We start from the raw sequence: 10,871 nt of genomic DNA, 5'->3' as shown, positions 1-10,871 counted from the left end.
GGAACAAAAATTTTTTTTCTAGAAATTTTGGTGGGGAGTGCTTTGCCCCCGGGCCCCCATAATTATTATCGAGGATTTCATATTATCATCCAAAGCAGCTTCAAAAATTATAGATCCAGCCAAAAAATTTTCAAAATTTATTGAAAAATACAAAAGTTACAGCAAAAAAACCATTTTTAATTCTCAACTTCAAGAGCTAATAACTCTACAGGGTGAGCCCGGAGGAAAAAATTTTATATGAACTTGTGACATTATTTTCTTATTATCTATCCATATCCGAGAGATTGCCCACCATTTCCGGGACACCCTGTATAGTTAGTATGAATAAAAACAAATTCATAGTTGGTGTGATAACTAGAATGGTATGGAACACGTCACCAGACACCAAATAAAACATTATCTACACATATTCTAAGCTCAAAATATAATTTTATTTAAACATTGCTCAAATTTTCCCTAAAGACTTAGGTAAACAAAAAATTTTCAAAGATGTTTGTTGTATTTTTAGTATAATCATTTTGATATCATTTATTTAAATTTTTACGTTTTTTATTTATCTATAGAAAAGTGTAAAATTAAAAAATTTTATCTATTTTACCTTTTGAGATAAATATGACAAATTATATATTTTTGGAAAGCACAGGATACTTTCTTTTTAGACGAATCTATCTTTGCCGTCTATGATTTCAGTTTTAAAAAAATACAACTTTGTTAATTAATAGAAGTATTAAACAATTAAGAGCGTCATCACTAGATTATAGGCGAAAATTCTACGAGGTATAATTGGTTGCTATAATTCAATATTAAAATAATTACCTACCATTAATGTTACCCCATTTCCAGCTAAAGAGTCGGCTAGAAGTTTTGTTAATTTTGAGTCTCTGTAAGGAATGTGAGAAGGTTTCTTTTTCGAATCACTTAAAGAAGATATACAGTACCCTGCAATAAAGAATTTTTTAATAGTTTGAAGATAAATGCATCAGAATTTCTGTTTTAATATGTTCCTAAATTGCGCATGAAGACAATGTCGCCTCAGCAATATGTCAGTGTAATATAATAGAATTCATAGGTAATACATTTTATCTCGCAACTATTTAATCATTTTAAACTACTTTAAACTACTTAAACTTAAACCACTAATGATTTTTACTCATGAGTTATTTTTCTGCTCCATATAGTGAATTCAGGGGTTGAAGATTATTTAAATTAGTTGACTAAAATACCATTAAAGACGCCAATTTTAATCAATCAATTTTAATTACAACATACCTTAAAAATAAAGAAGTAAATCTCTAATATAATTAAAAAAAATGGATTTCTACCATTCTTGCACAAGAGTCTCCAGTAATTGAAATTTCAAAATGATAAATATTTTCAATTTCATAAAAATAACAGACATATAATAATTGCATATTTTGACCTTTATTTGATGATTTTTTTAGGTATATAGTTGACTCCGTTTTGGGCTATTTCTCTATATTGTAAACTTAAAAACACAGTAAATAAATTTTTATTTTATTGAAGTACTAAAAAATAGTAAACTTATTTTATTTTAGCTTATTTACTTAGAAGATAGATAGATAGATAGATATTTATTAGTACACAAAAAGTGTTTACAAAAGTCAAAAAAAAATTATTATAGTAGTAATATAAAAAATCATTATGAAAAAAAAATATAGTAAAATACATATACAACACAGTACACACACGCGTATAACAATGTTGACACGTAACTAGTTCATAATTTAAAAAACAAAGAAAATGGTAATAAAACAATACTAGTACAAGCAATAAATGGTTGTCAAATGTTAAAATAAAATGTTTGTAAGAGGACAACAAAACAAACAAACAGTAAATGATACATGTTAAAATAAAATTATGAATAATGCAATAAGAAAAAAACTGAAACAATGTAACTGAAGTGTGCGAAGCCTACGTCTAAGATAGTCATATTAGGGTGAGATCACTTTTTAAAAATTCTTGCGTAGTATAAAATGCGTTGGTTAATAGTGTTTTATTTTTTTTTTAAATAAAGTAGGGTTGAGTTGACGTACTGGAGCTGGTAATGCATTAAAAAACTGGATGCCCAGATATGATGTGCTATTACGTGTTTTACTTAAGCGATGAAAGTTTAAGTTTATGTCATTTTTGTTTCTAGTATTATGAGAATGGATTTGACTACGGACAGTAAACGACTCTTCATTTTCTTTTACGTAGCATTATTATAATATGTAACTGGAGAGAAAAACTATTTTTATGTCTTTAATCTGTTTCTAATTTTTGAAAGCACTAGTCAATATGAAATCTTTTCTTTTTATATCCAGATATAACAAGCGGTTAGACTTAATTGCTTTACTTTTCTCAATTTGACCTTGAAATGAACTTGAGATGACTTTCAAATAACTTGATATCGACAAATTGACCTCGGATTCGAACTCAGCCACTCCAAAATCATGTATAACATGTGGTCAGACTTGATTGCTCGGTTTTTTCTCAATTTGACCTTGAAATGACCTTAAAACAACCTAGAAATGGCCTAATACAGTCAAACTAACCTCCGATCCCGATTCTGCGACTCAAAAATCCTAAACTCCGAGATCCTTTGATTTAATGCACTTTTTCTCAATCTGACTCCTAATTGACCTTGATCCTGACTGGGAAGAAGGGAAGAGGTACCGTTTGGGGTGGAATCTACTAGTTATTGGATATAAATAATAAAAAAAAGATTCTTCCTTTTTTGGTCAAAAATGAAGGAGGCCGAGAACCGGTCTTATTGTTGACCCTCCCCCTTTGAAAGGGAGTCAAGAATAAATACAGGCCAAAAAAAACTTGTCAAAAATAATAGAATATTTTGGCGTGATGGCATCAACTATTACAGGGACATTTTCTTTCTTTCATAAAATGAACTAAAAACCTATAAATATGGGATCGAAATACCTTAGTTTGTTGTTATTTAGATTTTCATTCATGAGTTAATCGATTGGAATTATTAGGTAATCTTTTTAATTCAAACTACACCATTTTAACACAAATGTACAACTTCTCACTTTACAATTTGTAACTGATAGCACCAATATGTTGGATAAAGGATCAACTATTGTCTGCGTTCCTATAATCGTGTCGATGTAGGATTGTGTGAAGGTTTCTCATATATTATGTAGGTATAGAAAGTCAATCTAAATTCATTAATTTTAATGAATATTTTGAGTTGGCCCGGATTGGAAGGTTGTTGATATATTTTATTGATTATTCTAAAAAGGGGTTAATTTAAAAAAATAAATAAAGTTTCTGTCCAAACAACGAAATTTTTGTTAGAATAACAAGAACGTAAAATATTTGTTTCATTCTTTTAAGGAGCATTATTTTGTAAAAAAGTTATATCAGTATTAATTTTTCCAAAGTAGGTCACAATAATGTTTATCAGGAAAAAGAAATTGTCATAAAAATTAACACAGTTGTTGCAAAAATACTACTAGCAGCTTCATGTTGAGTGAGACTTTCATGCAATATTATTTCAGAATATGAAAATGTAATACTGCCTAAAGTTGGACACAATTTATAGCTGGACCTATTTATGTTAAAAATCCAACACAACTCCATCCAGTAAAACCCTAACAGCTATTTAAGGGATGCTGATTTAAATTCTCTAGGTTGGTAACACTGTATAAGCAAGGCAACTTACCCAGTACCATAAGACTTTTATTTATATTATTTGCTTCTTCTAAAGTCTTTCCTTCACTTTGAGTCTTTTTCGTCATTTCGCTACCAGCTAGGTCAACAAAATTCAACTTTCCAGTCCTTGAAATGAATACCCCACCTTCTGCTGGTTCTTCAGAGGTTATATGAACGGAGAGAATAGTATGACTGCGACTGAAAGTAACAGAAAATTTAATTAATTTCTCATATTCTTTAAACATATTAAGCTAATACATAGATACAGTTAATTATAATGATTTCTTTAGATTTTCATCCAGACAAGCAGTTACAAAAAGGTATGTATCCGCTATATAATATACCCACCTAGAATAATCGTTCATATTGTGCCTGCCTACTGATCTGTTTCTCATACCCTCCTCCAAAACGGCCATTAAATCGTCTAATTCTTCGCAGTCGACAGTGAACAAATTTTCTACAAAAAATCCCCTTGCCTTTTTACTCCACCTCACTGCTAGAGGTTTCCGGGCTGACCCCGGATTTAATAAATCTATCACCTAAAATGAAAGATTAACATCCTATTAAATAGTTAAACGCTACTAGTGCACGTACAGGATTTTAATGATAATAATAATAATACTATCTCTACTCCTCATTCTAATTACGAGAATTAGCCCATAAGTCGGAGACTTGTGCGGGAGAGGAGGCGGCATATTATTATTAGGCAGACCGCATTTGCGCCCAGGAACGACTTATGTTGGTAGGCCCTAACCACCATTCAGTGCATGAATGAGGGAAACCTGGAAAACCTCATTAATTAGGGGGGTGGTCAAATGCCAACCGGTGTCAATATCTCACATTGACCCAAGCCAACATTCTTCCACCCTACCACACCTGAACAGGGGGTGCCAATCCTCCGTACAAGCATAGCTAATCTACGGTCTACCGGCCGCGGGAATCGAACCCGGGCAGAAATTTGCACACGATTAAAGGACTGACGCCTTAAACTGTGCGGCTATCGACCGACTAATTTCAATGACAAAGCAAATACAGGGTGTCCGCGTTTTTTGTAGCAGGACTTCACAACTTGTACTAAAAGTCCATAAAAATAAAAAGTTCATGTAAACATATATGTGTACAGATGCGACGTTTTCGATTTACAGTGTTCAAGTTTTAAATGAGAATTGATTTTTTATTCGTAAAACGAAAACCCCTTTTTAGACTTTATTGAAACTTGGCAACTTTGTTTAATAATAATACTCATTTTCTCGCATAATTTAATTTGTCCTATTCATGAAAATGTTTTATTTCTGGCTAAACAATGCGAGATAGGAACAAAATTAGATAACAAAGAAAGTTGTATTTTTGATAGGAAAATCTGAGAAAATTTTCAAACTTACCAAAAAGCAGTGGCGTACCATATTTTTACAATAGGACAAATTAAATTATGCGAGAAAATGAGTATTATTATTACAAACAAAGTTGCCAAGTTTCAACAGTCTAAAAAGGGGTTTTCGTTTTACGAAAAAAAATCAATTATCGTTTTAAACTTGAACACTCTGTAAATCGAAAACGACGCATCTATACATATATGTTTACATGAACTTTTTATTTTTAAAGGACTTTTAGTACAAGTTGTGAAAGTCCTGCTACAAAAAACGCGGACACCCTGTATACCACAATAGAAGTGTTCTAGCATTTACGGGTCACTGAAAGTGTATGTGAGCTATTAAACAATTTTTGATTCTCAACTCAATGCAAGCACATAGTAGTGTTACAGTTTAAAAGTTTCAAAGCTTCCTTAGATCATATCAGTTTCTGCAATAAATTTTCGTTTCCCAAATTCTTTTTATTTCATTTTTCGAAATAGGTAGATTTTTCGCTATTTTACTTTTTTTACACTACTCTTTAGTTACTAGTTTAAGGAAAAAATAGTTTCGAGTTTTTTGGGGCATTCTAATCTAATTAAATTTAATCTTTTTAACAATTTTGTAGCTATCTTAAATATTTTTCAAGACTTACATACTTAAATAGGTTTATTGTTATCTAAGGAAATACCTGCGAATTATACCTAGTTCATTCTTAATTAGCTTTTGAATAACGTGTGAAAATAAATGTTCAAATTAATTCTAGTAGATTATTTCCAATTAGTTGTAAAATGACATTAAGTTCAAAAGTAGAAAACAAAAAACAAATTAGAACCTTCAATTTTATTACACGTATGAAGTGAAGCTTTTAATTAATCTGACATCTAGGTTAGATTTGAAATCGATACCATGTCCAAAATAAAGGAAATATGTACTTACCTTTTCGTTGTAAATTTCTAAAAAGCTGGCTTTTAGAATAAATTGGATCCCAGGTTTCTCTTGAATTAGTTTAAATAAATACATAAAGGAACGTAAAATTAAACCATGTCTATCGCTATATGGAGCTGTTTTTAATCCAAACTGAAAAACAAGTTACATTTATTTTGTATATTTTAATAAGGGCGCAGATACACAGAGCCCTTAAAAATTATTATAAGCTACGTGGCCAGTAATTCTGTTTGTAACAGTAACTTTATTTCCTTCACATTGGCAATTAAATTTTGGTAAAATTAAAAATTATTAAAACAATAACATCAAAATTACATTGAAACACAACATTCTTATTCACCTGCTGTGATTGGTGTAATTTTTGAAGAGCGATCTCATTACCTCGAGCGTAGACCTAACGGTTTGTCATTGTTCATTGTAAACGAATCATTAATATTGATGTCGCTAAGATTTAGGGATTTTTAGTTGACAGTACCAATCGTGCAATGTTGGGTTGCCTAAGTTCAGCAGTCACGTGGCTTGTAGTTATTTATGAAGGCATTGTACAGTACAGTCCATATAAAATGTGAAAATTGTAACGTATCAACCTTTATTTTTTTAAATTATCTTGTGTTCCCCTCATTTCGGTCAGTATGAATCAATGTTACGGAAGTTGTAGCTATCAACTAGAAGCTTTTAGTAACAGCTACTACTGAATTTTATACAGGATGTGGCAAACCAAATTTATNCCAAAATTAATTACATAGTATTAAAACTAGTCCTTATTATTTTACTTGTGTTGAAGCATTGCACCCCTCGTGTAACCCTCTTACAACCCCTGAGAAATGAGATTTTAGGATTAATCTAAACGTAATTTCTAAACTGCAAGATAACCAGAACTGCAATTAACACATTTTAATCTGTTAGATAAATACGATTTGACCCAAATAAGCAAATTTGCGTTTACGGCTATAAACACTTTCAAGGTTTACTTACTGCCACCAGTGCTACCAACCCACCTCGAGTAATATTCCGAGCAAGTGCACTTGTGTGCAAAAATCAATCAATATGGTGTTTTTGAGACGTCGTACAGTGCATTATATTTTCTATGTCATGTTAGGGCATCTTGATTATTATTAAAGATAGAAAGATCCAAATTTTGATAAAAAAAACATAAAAACCCACCATAGAAATGAGATAGAGACTTTGGGTAATCCTGTACTGGAATTTTTTAATAACTGTAACAGTTTTTGACTTACAAATCAGTTATATTTTTTTACGAAAGCTATAGTTGGCCATGATCTAGTTAAAAAGAGAGTAGATATTCTGTGTTTTCCAGCAATGTAAAGTTTGGCATACGTATCCCAAAAAGTAAAAAAAATTATTACTTCAAAATGAATGGTCATGGCTAAAAAACAAATGTAGAAAGTAATGATATTGTATACATTTATTCTTTACCTTTAAATGAGATATTTAGCTAAATCACATGAATTAAAAAAAAATGTCCTTAAAACTCCGTCAAATGAAATCATGTTTTTTAATACCAGAAATGATAGGAAAAATATTTCACTGCTGATATTGTAAGAAAAGTAATAATAACTCATTATACAGGATGTTAAAAACAGTCAAAATTAAAAAAACAAAACTTTTAAATTCGGTCAATGAAAAAAAAGTTCAGTACAATTTTAGTGGTAAGTCATCCCCAATGAACACCTTGTAGTGCTTCAATTAACTTTAAATCATAGTCAAAGAAGACCAGTAATAAACCTAAATCATGTACCAAATTTGGTTCTTCTGCGGTAAAGTGTTGCAGAGATATTAATTTTTCTCGAAATTTAGGGCCTCAATTTGGGGGCTAATAACTCTTCAGGGGTGCAACTTTGTATATAGGTAAGTTTGGTTAAATTACAATATTTTGGACACCCCTACATGCACCTGCCCTGTGTCGGTTCTTATGCGGGACACCCTGTATTATGCAGTATCTGATTTCTCACCTTAGAAATAGATCCACTCAAGTGCATTGTAAACCTGACAATGTTTTCTTGAAATATGGAGTCCCATTTCAAACATCGTAAATTTGGTTTTACGCTTTCTGAAAAGACTTTATACAAAATTCAATATCATCTTAACCTCTAATTGATCCTTGATTGATATGTAATAGTAAGAAATGGTACCGCATTTATAACAATAGCTCAGTACATAAAAATGAAATAATACATTTTTCATAAAAATACTGCAATAAGCAAAGTAAAAGGTCTTTTTCACCGTTTGCATTCGAACTGAGTCTTGTACTTTTCTAGTGCATGTTTAAATTTCAAAATTATTTTTCTTGTTTATCGAATTGACTGGTTTTCAAATAAATTTCAAAGCAAAATTAATGCAGCAATTTTAAAGTTGATTTTCTCGTGAACAGCTATCTGATTTTAACTGTTTTTTATTCATGTATACATTTTTATTGAAATTTCAGTTTTTAGCATATACAGGAATTGTCCGCGAAATATGAACCATTCTATAGGGTGCGCCAGCTAAATTAAAGAATATCTTCTTGAATTATCCTGTTTAGTCCTGCCTTTTATAAACAATGTATTTATATTTGTATTTATGTTAATATCTGTGTTATTAATAATGATTCAGAGTTAAATTAATGCGCACCAGTTAAGGAGATCGTTGGTTAAAGCAACATTCATCAGAAACAGAGCTTTCATAAATGATTACATGACACGTGACGACCACTACTGTAAATACTTAAAAACACACCGTCTGCGATCAATGTAAGATTCCTATTACGTAGGGTAAAAAAATCGCACAGTTTTCCTAGCAACCGCCTAGCAACGGTAAATACAATACTGTTTGTATTGAACGAATACTGGTTGTATTGAATACAAACAGTATTGTATTGACCGTTGCTAGGCGGTTGCTAGGAGAACTGTACGATTTTTTTACCAAGCTGTGCGATTTTTTTACCGTACGTAAAATGGGAATCTTACATTGATCGCAGACGGTGTGTTTTTAAGTATTTACAGTAGTGGCCGTAGGTAAAGTATAGTACGTAATACGTGGTGTAATGCAATTACGCACTCATAGAATTACGCACTCGCCGCTACGCGGCGTCCTGCGTAACTTTTCCATTCGTGCGTAAAATGCTTTTTACAACACTTATTACGTAATATGTTATAGGTACTATAAAACCACCGTCACAAATTCTGTCAATTTTGTGTCAATTTGAGAACTCGAATCGGCGGTAAACAAAATTGATTGTCATTTCAGAAACAAAAGTTAACTTGGAGACAAATTTGAAAGTTCAGAATTTCTCGTTTTTTTCAGATTGTTGATAAGTCTGTGGGAAGTCAGGAATTTTTTTTAAATCAACAATACCTTGGAAAATGAATAGATGTTATTTCAACGAGTTTTTAAACTATGACATGAAAATACATTTCTCAGATTTCCTCACATCTAATAGGATCGATGTATTGATGTTTTTTTTTGTCAGTTGGTATAAACTTTACTAGAAATAATTGGTTTTCTAAAGTTACAAGTAAAAGACACTACATGAAACGAAAAAGTCGCTAAATATATCTACTCTAGAGTCTAGTCTACTAAGTATGTAGGTATTTAAAAACAGTTGGCACTTACGAGACCCGGTGGACCAGTAAGCGTATGCGTTTTTCCACTTCCCGTTTGACCATAACAGAAACAGGTACATCTGAAGCCTTCCACAGACATTTCAATGAGTCTCTTCATTCCGGAGAACTGAAGGACGTCTTCCTGAGTTGCAGCTGGTTCGAAGACAACGTTATATGAAAACAGTTTCGGTTTTTGACCTCCGCTGGGCCCGCCAGGTATCCCATCCACCTTAATTAAAATAAATTATTTATTATCTTAATGTTACGGGCGGAGCACGTGGGACCGCTAATGTAAATTTTTAGTAATTTTTTTTTTTAGAGAAACTTTTTTAATTTCTGTTTGAATTTTTCATGAACAGTTGTGTGCTACTTATAAAATATTATTTGCAAGTGCATATATCGATTTATGAGGATAAATTTTCAGTGTTGCTATTTACCTCTGGACTTCATAGATTTGATGCAATGAGTATATTGAGAGAAGCACATTATTTTCTATTGAATCTATATTTTTTGTATATAATTTCACAATTTCATCCATAAGAATAAGAGCAAACTGTTTTATTTTGTTTCGTTAAAATTTGTAGCTAAATTACTAAATCCTTAATGGATTTACACAATTAATCGTACTTGTACTACATATCTTATAAAAGATGAACCATATGTATCTATATTATAAAAAATATATTTCATTTAATGTGTAGTAACTGAGAATGCAACTTCAGTGATGGACCTTAGCGGGTCCCGTACGTCAAATGTGCTATAATCTATAAATATGTCTAAATCATTGTTTATGTGAAAAGTACTTAAATTTAAAGTATTTAGTAGTCTTATGAATTCAAAATTTCTGTAAATACTTTTTTAAATACTTTCATTAGATTAATTTTAATCTCTTACTTTCAGGAAGTTTATCTGAATTGGAATTGACGAACACATATTTATAAAAAAATTAATATAAGTTTATTAATACGAAGAAAATCCTCAAAAAAAATTATGACTATATTTGGATACCTAAGAGACGAAATATTAATATAATAATTTTTCACGATTTAGTACAGAGCCTTATGAGAATGCAGATTTTTTTGGTATTTCCGCTTAGAATGCGTAGCAATTGACAAACAGTTTTTACAGCAACTTGTATAAATAGGAAACCGATATCTAAGGAAGCGTATGACAGCTCGTAGAAATCGATTAGGTACTTGTAAGATACATAATTTATAATAATTCTCCTTCAAACTGCTGTTGTTGACTAACTTATCCTCCATATGCGTGATAGCGGCAACGCCGCGGTCTCGACGTAGCG

General features: G+C 31.2%; 1 protein-coding gene across 1 annotated transcript in view; it reads right to left on the bottom strand.

Annotated features, from left to right (window-relative positions):
* Nucleotides 1-10,871, bottom strand: part of LOC108912531 (kinesin-like protein KIF12) — a 59,318-nt gene that overhangs the window by 15,725 nt on the left and 32,722 nt on the right. The window contains exons 5-9 of the mRNA XM_023455284.1: nt 9,582-9,800; nt 5,961-6,101; nt 4,021-4,211; nt 3,683-3,870; nt 821-939 (exon numbers count right to left, since the gene is read on the bottom strand). Coding sequence (XP_023311052.1) covers nt 821-939; nt 3,683-3,870; nt 4,021-4,211; nt 5,961-6,101; nt 9,582-9,800 — 858 coding nt within the window. The remainder of the gene's footprint in view (nt 1-820; nt 940-3,682; nt 3,871-4,020; nt 4,212-5,960; nt 6,102-9,581; nt 9,801-10,871) is intronic.

The sequence above is a fragment of the Anoplophora glabripennis genome, unplaced genomic scaffold (assembly GCF_000390285.2).
Source record: "Anoplophora glabripennis isolate ALB-LARVAE unplaced genomic scaffold, Agla_2.0 scaffold636, whole genome shotgun sequence".
Lineage (NCBI taxonomy): Eukaryota > Metazoa > Arthropoda > Insecta > Coleoptera > Cerambycidae > Anoplophora > Anoplophora glabripennis.
The sequence above is the reverse complement of the archived record's forward strand: the minus strand, read 5'-3'. Positions and strand labels throughout refer to the sequence as shown.